Here is a 16,948-nt window from a genome sequence, read left to right on the forward strand (position 1 = left end):
CAGGGTCTCTGCAGAAAGCCTTGCAGGGAACTGATTAGGTGACACCTGTGCAGATGATCCTGACAGGTTACCCAGGATGCTGAAGGAGACACCAATCTGTACTTGGGGGATAATTCCTCCCTGACCCTAAATCTCAGTCACGTTGACAGTGAGCAAGTGAACAAGGTGCCCCAACCAAGCATCTAGGAAAGAGGATTCTCTTTACTAACTTGGAGCACGAGTTCTGCTTCCATTTCCCCCACTTCTGGATGTTTTGTAATTAAAATAAAGATAAAGTGTGCACTTGGTAAAGGGTCATTTTTTTTTCTCTATTCCTTGTGTGAAAAAACATAGGCAAATTTTGAGTTGGAGTTCACAGATATATGCAGCTTTCATCTAGTGCTGCCTGTTTGTCTTCAGATACTTACTGATTAGTAAGACAAGGTTTTTTGGGTAAATGTGGCATCTTTTATTAGATCAATTAAATAGTTAGAAAAATTGTCCTTTGCAAACTTTAGGGCACAAACACCCTTCTTTAGGCATGGGCAGAGTCTGCTGGTGCAAAGGACAATTTTTTCATCTATTTGGTTGGTTTAATAAAAGATACCGCATTTACCCAAAGAACCTTGTTTGCCTATGTCCTTGGACCAACACAGCTAAAACGAACATCCCCAAAACATACTGATTAGTAATGAGCAGGCCTGTTTTCCCTGGTGAATAAAAGGTTGAAACTATTGTTTCATCAGAGCTAACCTGTTATTGAAAACTCGAGGTGCACCAGTACATTGGTCCCATATTGGATCAACACTGATATAAGGAAAATCAACTGTATCAGCAATTGGCTTCTTTTGGATGATGTGGCCGATAATGCCACTGATAAACGCCCGTGCATGCACGCAGCTGCAGTGCAGCACGCAAGTGGCCAGAAGCGCAGCATAGCAGCATGGAGAGCAACTGGGTCTGGCTGGTGAGGGGAGGGCGGGGTGCAGCTTGAGGCCCCCGCAGTGAGGGAGGAGTGGGGCAGAGGCAGGGACAGGTGCTGCCCAGCCAGGACAGGATGGGGCCAGGAACGGCTTCTTTGTGGTGGGGAGGGGGAGGGTGTTTCCTGCAGCTACTTGTACCCTGGGAGGGCATGGGGGCATCTGCCCCTGGATCTGTGTGGGGTGAAGGCGGGCTGCTGCTGTGGGTTCTGTCACGCACTCCGCTCCGGCTGCGCAGTGCTTGCCTCTGCCTCAGCCCTACTCCCTCCCTCACTGTGCGGGGGCCTCAATCTGCCCCCCCACCCATTCCTTCCCTTCTCCTTCTCCCATAACAGACTTACAGCTGAACCCAGCTGCTTTCCATGCTGCTCGGCTACATATCAGAATTGGATCAGTGTCAGCTGATATGGCTTGTTAAAAATCAGCCATTGGTATCAGCTCAAAAATTCTCTGTTGGTGCACCCCTATTAAAAACATTCCCTTTTCTTCTCTAGTTTAGAAAACAACCTACTGATTTTAAATAGATACTTAGCTTCCTCAAGTTGCAGGTGGGTCCAGTGACTCTGCTGTTTCTCAAAGCTTTGCCAAGCGACAGTAGAGTAAAATTAATGGCTTGTTTGTTTTGCTATTAAGAGTCAAGTCAAAATCAAGTTATTTAGGTACACTGAATGAGGAAGAAGACTTTCATCATCCTAACAGCTCATAATTTTTGTAGATGGTGGGAAGGGAGGGGTGGGAGCCAGGGGAGAAGGAAGAACAGGAAATACTGGTCCTCTTCTTGAAACAGGAGGAATCTTGAACCCAAAAGTGACTAACATTCTAGCCAGAGATGGATATGAAAGATGGATTTCCTAACTGTAGTACAAAACCTCTCATTTCCAAGCTGCTTGCAGGGTTAGGTTGATGCCCTTATAAGGGTACTGCCCTCATACCTGGGGAGCTTCTGCCATGTACCTCCTATTTTTTGTTTTACTTTTTGCCTTTAGTCTTTTGGTATATATCTGATAAACTGTTGTTTTGGCTCTCTAAAATGTTCATCATGTCTGTGTTACGTCTTTGGCTGTTTTAATTGTATTATGATTATACCCTAACCCGATTATGCCAGGCTCTATTTACTCTGGTCAATAAATGGAATGATTTATTCCAGAAGAGTGTTCACATGGGAAATTATTTTAGAATAGTCTTTCTAGAATGGTTCTAGAGATCAGTTTCTTCTAGACTGGTTCTAGAGATCAGTTTCTTCATCTAGGCAAGGCATAGTTTTAACTAAAGGACATTTCAAGTATCTGGGATCCTTAATTTTTTTTTTAATATGATGCATGAATTAGCTCATGGCATTAGCATGTATTTGTTAGTGTGATTAAAAATGGGTTAGCTTTTGTTCTTGATGTCTTGCAATGATGAAGATTAATATGACACATGATTTAAGGTCATAACAGCAGTTGTGTAAGCAGGGGTTCATGCCTGTCTATATTACTACATGAACCAAGCTGGTGGAGTCGCTGTGCTCTGATGTTTAATGTACCAAGACAAATCCAAGTAAAACAGGAGTGAGAGTCTTTTAAAATCTCTTATAAGTAGACCTGTCATTTAATTGCTTAAATGTAAATGTTTAAAACATTAACATCCTACAATGTTTCCTCTATTTTAGATTAACTGCTGAAGTACTGATCGAGTTCTGCTCTTCTTCAATGAGGAACTACAGGCTGATCTTCTGCCATAATCTTAAACAACCATAAATGACAAAAAAATGCTTGGTCAGTGAGGGCAGCTGGCGCAGAAAACCTTTTTTAAACGTGGGTGTTTAAGTCCTCTGAGGTAGGTCCCTTAAATGACTCGATGGTTTTGTTTTTTGAAAAATGATGTGGCTAGATTCCAGTCTGCCTGATGTTTCAGGCAATAACTTGACAGTTAAGCAGAGACTAGAGGATTAATTTTATCACTTGCAAGACACATTTTTATTAATTGTTTTAAAAAATGCTTCCTACAGTATTTAAAACATGCACATAAATGGGCATGCTACTGTCTATAGGGGCACTGTTTTCCTTTCAGTAGTATTTGCCCAAAAGAGGGCAGCTTCTTCTGTTATATCATAATTTTGCTTTAGCATTGTCAGCCTAATAATACATACCTATTCTGAATCTTTCCCTGGTAATCTTTAGTATATTTCAGTATTGATCTGTGACTTTACTGAAAAGCTGAATCAGCAACTGCTTGCTGATGAGGCATTTTTCTTTTCTGTAGTCTGAAGTGTGTTGCCTTGCAAATATTCTCAAACAGCTGTGCTATAAATTAAGGAAAGATCTACATGTAGTTCCTGGATTGCTAGCATGAGGTCGTTAGTCAGTCTTGGAGACTCGGGTCATTATTATGGGAAAGAAAATTTCAGTAAAAAGAGTTTGAAGTTGATGAGTATTCTGTGGTTACTTAGACACTGGCTTGAAAACCGAAAGGTCTTTTTCAAAACCACAGTTTCGGTTGCAGAGTCCCAGAGCCGCTCAGAATTCTGGTGGCCTTGGAGTTGTATAACACTAGACAACTTTTCATGCAGCTCCATTTTGAATAGCTAAGTTGTCAGAACAAAACTATGCTTGGCACTTTGGTACTTAGATTTGCGCTCTAATAGCAGAAAATCCTCCTGAGCTGGGTTTTTTAAGTCCTGCTAATATCAGAAATAAAGTAGAAAAAATGTTACTCCAGAACGTCAGTTGAAACAGTAATTAACCTTTTCCTGAATACTCCTTTGCTACTACACAGCATCTAGTGAAGTAAACCTACTGCTTACAAAAGCTTATGCTATTCAGTTCTGATTTAGTTAATATATAAGGTTCAAATCTACTTTGCTTTTGCTACTTTGACCTTGTATGTGGAATAATAATCTCCACTGTTCACATAATTTTGATGAATTTAGATCAGTAACTCCACAGAAACTGTCCTATCATGACCTGTCAGAGGTTGGAAAGTATTTAAATGCTTATGAACATGCGTATGTGGAAAACAGGGTATCTCATTTTCTGAGTTGTGTGCGCTTGAACCATTGTCTTAGTTTTAATTCTGTTCACTTGACAGAAGAGACAGCTTTGATTTTTGGCTGCAAAAAGATATGAGGAAGAGTTCCTCCCCTTCCTTGAGTAACTGCAACTCTGTTCTTGCTAACAAAATATTTGGAATTCCACTTGATGAGCTGCAGCAGGAAGGGCAACCAGACAATGAGGTTCCGTTCATAGTCCGCCATGTGGTGGACTATATTGAGGAACATGGTATGTATTTCCGTGTTGTGTTTGTAAGTGAGATGTTTTGTCCCAATTGGTTTCAAGCAGTATAACACACTCCTATTTCTGTTATTTCTTTGAGCAACTATTGGGGTTTTGTGGGCCAAAAATCTTTTCTTTCTGCCAATCCAATCACTGCCAGTGTAGGTTGATGCCTATGAAAACTCATGCCTCAGAACCAGTTAGTCTTAAGGTGCCACCTGCCTCATCTTCTGCCTTGTATGTGTTGCACTTCTGTTCTTTGCTTGATTGAATTCATAGGCTTTAGAGAGGATAGCCAGCTAACCACAGTACTTTTGGGGAAATTGTGTATTTTGAGGCTGAAGAATGTTTACTTGGCTATTGGGTTTATAAATTGGATATGAGAATATGTTTTGATTTGGAGCGGGGGCAAGTTTCAGAGAGACTCCGGAGGAGCAAATTTCCTGCTTTGTAGTTGCCTGGTAAAAGTGCTGAGTCTCCAGCTATCTACAGTATTTCATTAAAAAAAAGTGGATAAATGACATCTCAGATAAGATTTTATTTTTTGCAACTTGCTATTAACTTAGGAGGTCTGGAACAAGAAGGACTTTTTCAAGTCAATGGGAATGCTGAAACAGTGGAGTGGCTTCGGCAAAGATACGATAACGGAGAAGATGTGGACCTGGTTAAAGAAGCAGATGTACCCTCAGCTATTAGCCTTCTTAGATTTTTTCTTCAAGAACTTCCAGAACCGGTTATCCCAGGCAGCTTGCATATACACTTGATGCAACTTTATCAAGGTAATGAGAACTATTTTGCATGGAGGTTAAGTGATAACAACTGGTTTTAAGGCCCCACTAATTAAAGAGGTTTAAGTGACTGAGGATTTCTTTGGTGTTCCATGTAACCATGTGGTCATCACGAGACATTTATTTTGAATGTAGTTTGCTCTTCCTTGCACAAGATTCAGAATAGCTAGGCTCTGTTCAGGATATTTCCACATTAACCTTATTCCAGGCTCTCTGATTCTGTAAATGGATTTTGGGGCAGTGGACAGAGCCACTGGATCCAACCTTGAGTATTCTAATTTCCTACTCAGTGATGATGAACTGAGAATTGTTATGGAAGTCCCTTTTTTCTCTGTACTGTCCTTCCCACCAGTTGCACATGGTCCATCTGTTCGTGACTCAGGAATATTGCAGGGTTTCAGTGGCAACAGAAAAGAGGACCTAAAGCAGACCCTCTACAAGTGTGACGTTTGTTATGCCCTTCTAGCATATTTTTCAGTTGTACCTCATTCCCACAGGAAGTTGTGGTCAGCCTGTTGCTGCTGGGTTTTTTTATCCCTGTCTACCGTAGAACGCTTTCTGTTCAGACTTTCACCCTATGTTGACATACCAGTTAATTCACAAATTTTGTCTATATGTATCCACTCTCCTGGGTCTTTTGGCCTCTGCTGTGTTTGTGTAGTGTTGGAGTTAATTCATAACTTGACTAGTAAAAACTTTTGTCTTGCAGCACTACCGTTAGTAACGCATTGTGCGTTCCTCAAAGGGTATGTAGACATCAATGTACCACACCTTGTAACATAACTGGTAATTTCTTTAGTTCTCAGTGGCATCAGCTGGAGCATGAAAGTTGTTTCTCGCTGTGTCCCTTAGTCATTCTTTTCTAGTATTTGGGTTTTTTGCTTTTGTCCAGTTAAGTTTGCTGTGACAAGAATATTTTTCAGAGTTAGTGGTTATGGCTGTGAGGGCTGTAGAGTTGGTTTTTATTATGACCAAAGCAGGTTAGTGCAAGCTTTCCAGTGTTGTTCTGCTGTAAAACCTCAACAGCTGACTTGGCGGGGCCTGTCTTTTTTGAGGGAGGGCTGAAAAGGTGGTTCAATTTCCCTGTCTCCACCCTGCATTTTCACTGAAACTTCAAACATGGAGAGGCTGTTGAATAGCAACTGAGGACCAGCTGATTTTATACACAATGCTAAGTTGCCTTGGGTGGTAACTAGTGACTTAGGCTAACTGGTGGTTGTCTAAAAGATGAGACTTTGTGTACAAATATTTGAAAAAACTTCGCAAATTTAGAAATGGACCAATATGTTAATAGACATTTTATTTGATATGCAATATGGCTGCTGCTTTGACTCATTGTTTCTGAGTTCAAGAGAACTAGCTAGCTAACTGTGAATCAAATATTCTGGAAAAATTGTAGATCAAGTTCTTTTTTTTTTTTTTTTCCCTTGCAAAAGAATGCCTCATAACATTTAGGTGCTTAAAGGGAAAGAATCATGAGGATAAGGAGAGCCTTAGTTTCTCACAGTTATGCCCCCAAGTTGAGAAATTTACTTGATTATGCTGTCATAACAGTGAATTTATCATGCAACATGTAAAACTGCAGTGCAGATCTCAGTATTTTTTCCCCTTGGAACAGATGATTGTGGAAAGATTTGTTACCTAGGTTGTGTGGGAAAAGGGTGGTTTTTCAAAAGGCATAATTACCATCCCTATATGTCTTATCCTTCTGTTTCCCATGTCCTTCATAATTTGCTTTTGTGTGTGTTGGCACAGAATTTTTGTACTTGGTTTATTGTATTCTTATATACACTCATAAGAACATGTAACTTCTATTTTTAAAAAGAGAAGTTGAGCAGTTTCATGAAGCTTTTAAACGTTGATATTACATTTTCCTTACTAAGAAACATGGCATTTATCTAGGGTGATTTCCTCTACTTTGGGTCTATGGCTTGTGACAGTTTTTTTATGCTTAAATTAATGGAGTCATATTATCTTGGTTTCCAGGAAAGCAGATCAGTTCTAGTTTAGGAGAAGGAAATTACTGGCAAGTGTTAGTGTTTTTAGATGCATGTTTTTTGTATAGCATTGTTCCTCTTCCGCCGGTTCTCTGTGCAACTCTAGGCTTTAGTTTACACACCTATATTTTAGTTGCACAGCTTGCAGTTATATAACAAGGTGTGGCATATATACCCTTCAAGGCTCGTTCTGTGCAGGCCTAATGGTGGTTCCTCGAAGGCAAGTGATTTTACTAATTGAAGTGTGAATTTGACCCTGGTGCCATAGGCCTTGTGTCCCAGAAGTGTGTATCCATGGACTACATTCAAAGGACTTCATTTACAGATAAGTACTTTCTTACTTTAGGTCTCTGCTTTTAGAACCTAGACTTAAGGCAAACTGGTAAAGACAGGCAGAAGTGTTGTTTTGTCTGTCTGTCTCACTTTTTAAGGGCAAAGATTGATTTTGTGGGGGAGGTAGCGTTTTGAATTTTTTTGGTTTGCTCTCCCCCCCCCCACTTATCTAGTGTGACACTGATTGTATAGTAAAAGATTGTATTAGCATTTTATTGAGCTTTTTGTATATTAATGCAACAGTGAGACGACTTGTTCCTCTGTATCCTGTTGCATATGGATTCAAATGTTGTAGCTATGCAATCTCTGAACCAGAGAGAAAAACCTTTCAGGGCTGCTGGCTGGCATTACTGTACTTGTGTCTTCACGCAGAAGTGCTTTCTGCCTCTACTTATTTGATGTTCGGGGCCAATGTTTCTCCCTCTCTCTCTTGCCTTGTTAGACGGTGTTTATCAATTTTTAGATATTCTCTTTACCTAGCTAGGATAGCAAAACTTTCAGGAGGTCATGGCAAGGGAAGTGGTGTCTTTCTCTGTCAGAGAGGCAAGGGAGACCTGACTGAAGTTATCTCCCTTTTTATTCTTGTTCTTTTTTGACACTTCCTGTCTGTAAATGGGGCTTCCTTGAGAAGCATGAATGTGGAATCCCTTCCAACCTGTATGTCTGGAATACTGATAATTTAACAAGTTGCTAGAGTTCATTGTGGCTTTTGAAAGTTATATTCTCTTATATCTGATTGAAATCCTCCACAAATATTTTCAAGTATGAGAAAGTGCACAACTGAAGAAAGGCTAGCTCTTGTGCTGTGGAGGTGTGCAGCTGTGTTTAGGGATTTGTGGAGAAATACTTGAGAAGCTGGTAGTTGGACCTGCTAGGTAGAGTGCCTTACTCAGCAGAAGAGAAACTGTTAGTATAGATTATACATACTTTGCAGAAATCCATTTTGCAGCAAGGCAAAGTCAGCTGACAGCACCACACAACAGTATGGCTGGTTTAGTCATTGGAATCATTGGTGGAGAACAGTTGTAGAAGAAAATATGAAAGTCATCCTGTTTCATCAAGTGCAGAAAGGGGAGAATGGATCTGGAAACTGAAACGGGGCAGATGGGCTTAGCAACCAATGGGAAGATGTCAGTTGCTAATAAGGATTATAGTTTTACAAGTTTCTCCAGACTTGTGATTGATAGATTTTCCCCCCCCCCCCTTTTTCATTTTTTCCCTGGCTGAACTAGTAAAATTAAAATCTTGAGACCTCCTTTGTCACATGAAACTTTTCTTTGTACTTCAGAGATGAAGTGGTTTTGTTTTAGTCAAAAGTTGATAAATACAAGTAATATTAGATGTGTAGCATATGAGCTTTTTATATTAAAATCCTTTTATTACATTTTACAGATTATAATAATGAAGATGAATTTGGAAGAAAGTTGCGGTTCCTTTTGCAGCAGCTTCCGCCTGTTAATTACAGTTTGTTAAAGTTTCTATGTAGATTTTTAGCCAATGTAGCATCGCATCATGAAGAAATTTGGTCTGCAAGTTCGTTGGCTGCAGTCTTTGGCCCAGATGTCTTCCAGTAAGTTAGCTATACCAGTATGTGTAGTTGCATGTGACTGACTGCATAATTATGTTCTAGCTGTATTTGTCAGAAGATTGCTTCTATATGTTGTAAGCATGCTGTTTAACACAGTATAAAATATAACTTTGGAGGGGAGTTATTTATATACTAATACGTCATTTGTATTGTGGGGGAATACCATGTGTTACTTATTTATAAAGTGTTTTAATTAGCCCAGTGTTTGTTCCTTTACTACTCGTGTGTAAACTATCCAAATTAAAGTTATAAGACCCTTCTCCCAATGTAGTAATCCAAATGGAGTTGATTGCAGTCATTCTGAATAGAAATACATGTGAAAAAAATAGAAAACTGGTATCTTTGATAATAAAAATATTCACAGGGTAACTGGGTGAATTCAAACTTTTTAAAACTAAGATGGTATTGGAATCTTATTAGCGTTTACACAGATGTGGAGGATCTGAAAGAACAAGAAATAGTTAGCAGAATAATGGCGGGACTTCTGGAGAACTACTATGAATTCTTTGAGAATGAGGAGGAAGAATTTTCATCTACTAATGATTTAAGTTCAATAACTGAGCAGGTGAGTGTTTTTGTTTCCTAGTCTGTTCTTGAAGGGAAAACTGGAATTACAACACAATTGGAACTAAAATCACAGTATTAAATAGCCCATGGGTTGTGGACATGTACATTATCTCCTATAATGACACTGTTTCAAGTATTACTTATCTCTTTTAATAATAGATCCAAATCCAGGCTAAAGCAGACACCAAGTATTATTCTGGTAGAAGTGTTTTTAACAAGATTTTTTTCCTAAAGTAATATTAACCAAAATGGATCATTTCACTCATCCATCCTATTACTTGTTTCTTTAATTCACCCCATCATTAATGCTCATGCTTGTTCGGCTTTCCTGAACAGAACATACCCTGGAAAGAACGTGCGCCTGCATTTGTCGGGTCTGTAGGGCAGCCAATTGAGCGTGTGCACACGAACTTGAGAAACAGCCCAAAATAGTCACGTGGACATGATCCATTCATTTTACATATTGTAGAAATAGAAAACACTTTACCAGTTGTGGACATGGCACATGGTAATTTCTTTTCAGTGTGCAGAAGGTAGGAGAGATTTATTAAAAAAACAGAATGAAAAGAAAAAAGAAATGGTTAGAGTCAGGATAGTTGCAAATAAAACTTAATCTCTTTAAAAGTTTCCACCCATCATGGTTTCCCACAGTTATAATTTGTCAGAAACTTACTTTAAACCTTGTTTCTTATGGAAACCTTTTTATTTACTGTGCGCATGTGGATATATTGAGTAGGCTTTTTGAGAGTTGATTACTGAAGCATTCATTCGTTTTTGGCAAAAATAACTTAAAATCAGACATAATAATAGTATCCACTGTCATTGGTTTGATTTGATTAAACAATTTTTTGTTGTTTCAAGTAGCTTATTGTCAGTTGTACCTCTGTGTATTAAGTTGAAAAGAATTAATTTAGTATTTTGGGGAAAGGATTGTCAGGCCCCTTTTAAAAGCAAGATTGTTGTACCAGTCAAACAGAAGCAGATATTTTTCCTTAAAGTGCTCAGCCAATTCACAATTTAGAGAAGCAACTTACTAGGGAAATATGCTTCAGTTTTAAAAATGAAGCAAATCGTGCACATACTTTTGCTTAATTGGCACACTTTAACATTCTCACCTTGTACATTTTTTCACATGGCAGAAGCCTGTAACTTCTATGCTGTTGCAGGTGTAGAAAAAAATTGTTCAGGACATGAAAATCATAAAATGTATAGACTTCTGTTTGCCTTCCATCAAAGGATTTCAAAGTGTTTTTTCAGGCATGAATGAATGAGCCTTGCAACACCTTGTGAAATGGATGAATGTTATCCCATTTCTATTTCGCAGGTGTGGAAACTTGCAAATGCAGTGTTGCAGCAGATTTGACAGGTTCAGGAAATAGATGCTAAGCCCTGACTCTAAATGCTTTGATTTACTACTTTATAGGGCTTTTAATTTGTATTCTGAAAGCATTTTTGGTAGTTTATTTAAATTTCTTTATTACAGTTTCATTTTTGAAGGCATGGATCCTTTGAGGCCACCTGTTTATAACTAACTATTCTTTGTTTCGTGCACAAACCTATTTGTTCTGAACTTGTAACAACACACAGTTTCCAGCTGTGGGATTTTTTTTTGTAGTGCTCCAAACATTTAACATTTTTATAGATAAATGATCTTTTGGAGGAAGAGGAGGAAGATGATAAGCTTGAGCAGTCTGAAGAACTTCCAGAAGACAGCAGGGAGAAACCTGATGAAGGGCCAGATATGGTACATCTAGGCACAATGGAGAATTTCTCAGAATCCAGTAGTGTTACAGCATCAACAAGGTAAGTATATACCAAAGAAGGGACTATGCTTTACATTTTTATTATCACCACTTCAGTAGTAAATGTGCTGTTGAGTAGTATTTGTGAAACCTTCACACTCTTCAGGTTTGTTGTACTTCATTTTATAGACACTGGAATTAAATGAGACTTCCAGCCTGTTAGAGCAGTAGTGGTGGTAAAACCTGATGAAATTATTCTTCACAAATTTTCTCAGGAATGATTTTGTGGAATGCAAATTTAACCTTACGATCCTTCCTTTTTTTTTCCTCTGGATTCATTTTAATGAAAATGTAAACTTGTTTTTGAGAGTGAATGCTTGGGAAACAACTGAGAATCTTTAGAGACTGGTAGCGCCAAAGTCATTTTGCCTCTTCCTTTTTATGTGCAAAATTCATGAAAACCAGCGTGTTATACATTCAATTATTTGAAAGCCAAAGTTATTTGCCGACTGAGCAAGAAATCCAAGGCTAATTGTTTTGATTATATGATTGTGGGCAGAAATCATCAAGAAGTTTCTAAGGGTTTGTATAAACAGCTGAAATTAGATATAAAAATGATGGAAAAAACTTTCAGGTCTTTCTTAATTGGTACATGATGTCTTTGAAAAATGTTCCTTTCTAGAAACAGTTTTTTCCCCCCCTTTTTCTGACAGAGGGGACATGACTATGCAGGTATTTGGAAGTAATAGTTATGTTAGTTTAATGTAGGCTTTTCACCATTTTGCTGAGCTGTTAGTAACTCACCAGGCAAGGCTCAAGGCATACTACACATTACCAGTTAAATATCTGACATGGTACAAATACAGCCAGGGAGATGGGGACTTTGGGCCAGTGAGGAGAACTTGCTGGTGAGGTGGTTGAGCATGAACGAATGCTGAGATTTGAATGATGAGCTGCAGGAAAAAGAAGGGGCGTCAGCTGTGGTGGGCTGGGATGAAGAAGGAAGACTAGTTAAAGACTGTATTATATTGTAGATGTTCAAGGTTGTACAGCAGCTTAAATGTTCTGGTTCTGGCTCTTCCTAATTTAATTTTTGACTGCTTGTTTGCAACCTTTTAATGGTCTGTTTAATGTAGATGTTCAGATTCAATTAGGAGTATACACATTTCCCCTATGTTGTAAATGCAGATATTGCATGATGCATAATGTAAGCTGTTGCGTACTAAAACTTGGAGGAAGAAAAGTATGACAGTTTTATTCAGGGGAAATCTTCTTGAACTCCATATCTATTCTAATTGTTGTCTTGAAGAGGTGATTTTTGCAGATTAAACAACAGCGCTTAGAGTTAGGGGATCTGAGCTATACTCAGTCTTCAGAGAATTTCTTTTATCTCCTTTCTTTTTCTTTCATATGGCATCAGATATCAACTTCAAAATCTGTAAGCCACTGTCTGGTATTATTGCTCAATGTGCGGATGCCATGAGCCCTGTCTAGATGTTTTGTAAAGATTGCAGCTTTCAATTAAGTGCTCCGCTGCTTGTTGGACACTGCATTCACACAGGAAGCTGTCCAAGATGTTCATCTTACAAGGTGTTGTTTTGAAGTGTCCATATTTAGATCTCCCTTTCAGCTTGACCCATGCTTCTCTGTCAAGGTTGTGCCCAATAGGTGACTCATTTGGTGTTGGTATAAAACACTGTAGGAACAGGTCTTACCTTTCCCAGCAGTCATCTCACTCTGTTGCTGTCCATACATTTGGTTCAGCATCCCCAGTCTCTTCCAGGAGGTTGCTTGCTTTGGGCTCTTATACACATACCTTTTTGCCCTGCGACATGCCAGAGGTCCACTACTTTGGAGCAGCTGTGATTAATTGAGTCTGCTCCGCATGCAAGCTGATGTGAACCACTCTGCACCGTGTGCAGTTGTATAAGCAGTGAAATGCGCGTCGGTGCACAGAAAATGGCGGTGCACCTTTGAACTAAACATGCTTTCTCTGCGTATTAGTTCAAAAGCCACTGCCATTTTCTCAGCGCTGATGCGCATTTCACTACTTATACAACTGCAAGCAATGCGGTTCCAGCTGCTTTTCAAAGCATCTGGCGCTGTGGCGCTTGCATGTGTAAAAGTACCTGGTTTATGACTCTTAAAACTCTTAAGCCTTTATCTGTTTGGGTCTTCAGTTAAGTTGTCTCTTGCCTCTATTGTCCGTAATGATGTTAGGGTCTATCTTATATCAGTAGGTCTAATGCCTGAGAGTACAGGCAGTACTTCTCTGTGTGAGCTGTGCAGCCTGTTATGAGTCTCAGTGCACTGTTAAGTACAGTGTTGAGTTGTGTGTTTTTTGTTTTGTTTTTTAATGCAGCAACTTCTGGACCATACAGGAGCATAATATTCTGCTGGGGTGTATACTATTGCAAGTGCAGTAGTTCTGAGCCCTTTGAAGTTGGCACTCCATGTGGTGCTGGCTAAACATATTAAGGCAGCTACCTGTGCAGAGACTTTATTGCTGGCCTTCTGAACGTGTTGTTTATAGGTGAGAGAACAGTTTAATGCAACTCCTAGGTAGGTTGGAGTATTCTCACAGAGAAAGATGTAGTTGCTGAATATCAGAGCAGGCATGCTTTTGGCTGGACTATTGTCCAGGTGGAAGAGTGATGATACTGATTTGTTGATACTCAACTTTAAGCTCCACTTGTGGAGATGGAACTCATCGCTGACCGACTATGTCAGTGCTCAGTATGTTTTTCAGGCATCATGTCAGTTCCTTAGGCTACTATGGCAGCATCGTCAGCGTACGCGTATTTAGGGGTGCACCGGTAAAGATTTTCTTGGCTGATACTGATAGCCGATTATTCATCAGACATATTGGTCGATACTGATCTGATAACCAGTTTACAGGAGCACAGCTGGGCAGTGTGGAGAGCAGCGCCCTACAGGTAAGTCTGTGGAGGGGAGGGGGCGTGAGGAAGGGGAGAAGTGTGTGGGCAGGAATGAGGCTGGGGGCGCTGCCTAGCCAGGGTGGTGAACGGGCCCCCGAGGCTGGGGTGGGGAGCAGGATAGAGCTGCAGGTGACTCGACTCATCCAGGGGATCAGCGTCATTGTGCTTAAAAATGGCAGCGGGGACGCTTGAATTAAGGCTTGTCAAATCAGCTTTAGTTCAAGTGCTGCCACCTCCAATTTGTAAGTGTGGGGGACACTTCTAGGAGTGGAACCAAATAGGGTGAGGGCAGAGGTGGGTTGGCCACTGTGGGCTCGGGGCTCTCTACCCTGCTGCCTTTGCCCCAGGAGCCTCGTTGTGTCCCCTGCCTGCTTGGCGGCAGGAGGCAGAACTTGCTTCCCCTACTGCCGCTGAATGGGCAAAGGACATGCAGACAGTGCGTGGCTTCTGGGGCAAAGGCAGCAGGGCAGAGAGCACCAAGCCAGCAGTGGGCAGCCTGCCTCCACCATGCGCACAAATCTAGGGGGGCACATCCCTGGGATGTGCGCAGCATTGCGGAGCTTCCCCCACCCACATCTCCTAGACAAGCCACCTGTGGCTCTGTCCCACTCCCTGCCCAGTCCCCAGGGTCCCATTCGCCACTGTGGCTTCACACACAAAGAAAAGATGGTTTTAGAAATTTATCTCCTTTGGCAAGTCAGATATTCTTCTTGTAGTATAGTTCATTCAGGAGCGAATTCACTTTCCTGCTGAATGCACTTCCTACTTGGCTATGGTATGGCAAGTTTTTTATCTGTTGGCAAAGTATATAAAGATTCTATTTAAATAAAATTATCCCAGTGCTGAATGGTGCTCCTGCAATGTAACATTATAGTAGTTGCATATGTAGGGATTGCAAACACTTAGACACTTAGTTTGTAATCCACCATTTAAAATTTAACAGCTAGAGGAATATTCCTCAAGCTGGGTCTGATGGTGATCGAACAGGGGGAACCTCCAATGAAGTCTGAGACTTTGGCAGTTGCTCTTGGCCATTCACTTACAGAGAAGGGCAACTAGGATGGATGATTGGCGATCTGGAGAGGCTTCAATATGAGGAGGAACTACGTGTAGAACTCTTCAGCTTAAGGAAGAGATGACTGGGAATGGATACAATGAGGTCTATAAGATAACGAGCTGCGTTCACTCAATACTGGAAGTAGAGAACGCATGACAAAGTTGTTAGTAAGCAGGTTTAAAACAAAGTACATTTTCATGCAGTGTGTAATTAACTTAAACCCATTGTCACATGTTGTGGAGGATAGGAAATTAACCAGATCAAAGGAAGATTGGTCAGTTTCATGCAGCAAAGACCCATCAGTGGGTATGAAATATGGTATTTAAGGCTGATTATTAGGATTTTGTAGGCCTCTGAATGCTGGAAGCAGCAAGGAAAGAGGGGCGGCAGACAAGATCAGTGGATAAGCCTTGTATCAACTCTCTTCCCCTTAGCATCTGTTTTCTGTCTCTGAGAGATGCAGGAATCTGGGCTAGATGGATCCATGGTCCAGCCCAGTCTAGTACTTTCTATGTTTTTCACAAAGAGGTTCCTTTGGGCAGACTGTTGTGGTCACACACTGCTCTTTGGCACATTAGAACTAAAATTTAGGTGCAGCATGGCAAAATATCCCCAAAAGTGGGAGAGAATGTTAAAAATTGGCTTCTTTCCCCATTGTACATTTTTAAAATGATATAGATATGAAAAACTTATATCTAGAGTTCAACAAGAGAAGAGTTTTGGAGTCAAAAATCTTCCTTTATTTAAGACTGACACTGACACTTTAAAGAGAAGATGCACCAGCCTAAAATCATACTTTTGTCTGGAAAACAGGTAGGTTCCTATAGGTAATCTGTAAGGTATTTTCTATTTCAGTTTTACTTTATGGGTTTTACAGCATTTCTGTATGTAAGGCAGTCCTCGACTTACAGCTTTTCGAGTTACAACGTTTCACACTTGCATCGTTTCTAAATTGACACTGTTTCAACTTTCTGACATCCGTTTCGAATTTACAATGCTTGATGCAACGCAGTGCCACACCAGCAAACAAGTTCTCTGCATCATCCATCTCCCTGGAAAACATTTGTCCAAACTTCCTCCAAACATTTTCTTTAAGAAAGCAGCCAAAGCTCCCGAGAAGACTCCAGCCAAGAGCCCTTCAAAAAGTCCAGCAAAGTCACCTCAAAGAAGTTCTTCCAAATCAGTATGATTGCTGTTTACATACATTATAAATCTAGGTGCACTATAAATACATTAATGTAGCTATACTACTCAGCTATAATTGATTGAGTACAAAATTCTGGGTTATTTTTGGTGAAAACAGGGTATTGGGCCTTGGTTCAGGAACCAATCTCCCATTTATAACATTGTTTCCTATGGGAAAAATCGGTTCTGAGTTAAGCTTTGAATTAAGATGTGTTTTTCAGGAACCAATCGTGGTGTAAGTCCGGGGGCTGCCTGTAGTTGCTTCTACAGTTTCCTCCCTCTAGTCAATTCCTTGTTAGGCATTTTACATACCAACAGAAGAAAGAAGAAAACACTTAGAGAGGAAAACGGATTGTAAAAACCAGAACTGTAGAGGGAGATTTTAAGAGAAGTTTGAGTGCCTGAAACTCTTGTCTCATCAAAACTGACTAGGTTCAGGTTAACAGTGTCACTTCTTTGATACCTACCTACTGTCCTAACTTTAAGCATTCACTTTAATAAAACTGGTAAAACAACCAAGTGGAAAGCATGCTACTTTT

At 40.2% G+C, this 16,948-nt stretch overlaps 1 protein-coding gene across 6 annotated transcripts in view; it reads left to right on the forward strand.

The window, feature by feature from the left end:
- Positions 1–16,948, forward strand: part of FAM13B (family with sequence similarity 13 member B) — a 65,074-nt gene that overhangs the window by 13,427 nt on the left and 34,699 nt on the right. For 5 of the 6 annotated variants that reach the window (XM_090020983.1, XM_090020988.1, XM_090020987.1 and 2 more), the window contains 6 exons: positions 2,611–2,777; positions 4,029–4,219; positions 4,780–4,992; positions 8,724–8,901; positions 9,340–9,484; positions 11,129–11,289. In XM_090020983.1, the coding sequence (XP_089877109.1) occupies positions 4,063–4,219; positions 4,780–4,992; positions 8,724–8,901; positions 9,340–9,484; positions 11,129–11,289 (854 nt within the window). In that variant the 5' untranslated portion in view covers positions 2,611–2,777; positions 4,029–4,062. The remainder of the gene's footprint in view (positions 1–2,610; positions 2,778–4,028; positions 4,220–4,779; positions 4,993–8,723; positions 8,902–9,339; positions 9,485–11,128; positions 11,290–16,948) is intronic. The other variant, XM_090020985.1, reaches the window with a different exon arrangement.

This window comes from Crocodylus siamensis, chromosome 10 (assembly GCF_052110815.1).
Source record: "Crocodylus siamensis isolate JL-2025a chromosome 10, ASM5211081v1, whole genome shotgun sequence".
NCBI lineage: Eukaryota > Metazoa > Chordata > Crocodylia > Crocodylidae > Crocodylus > Crocodylus siamensis.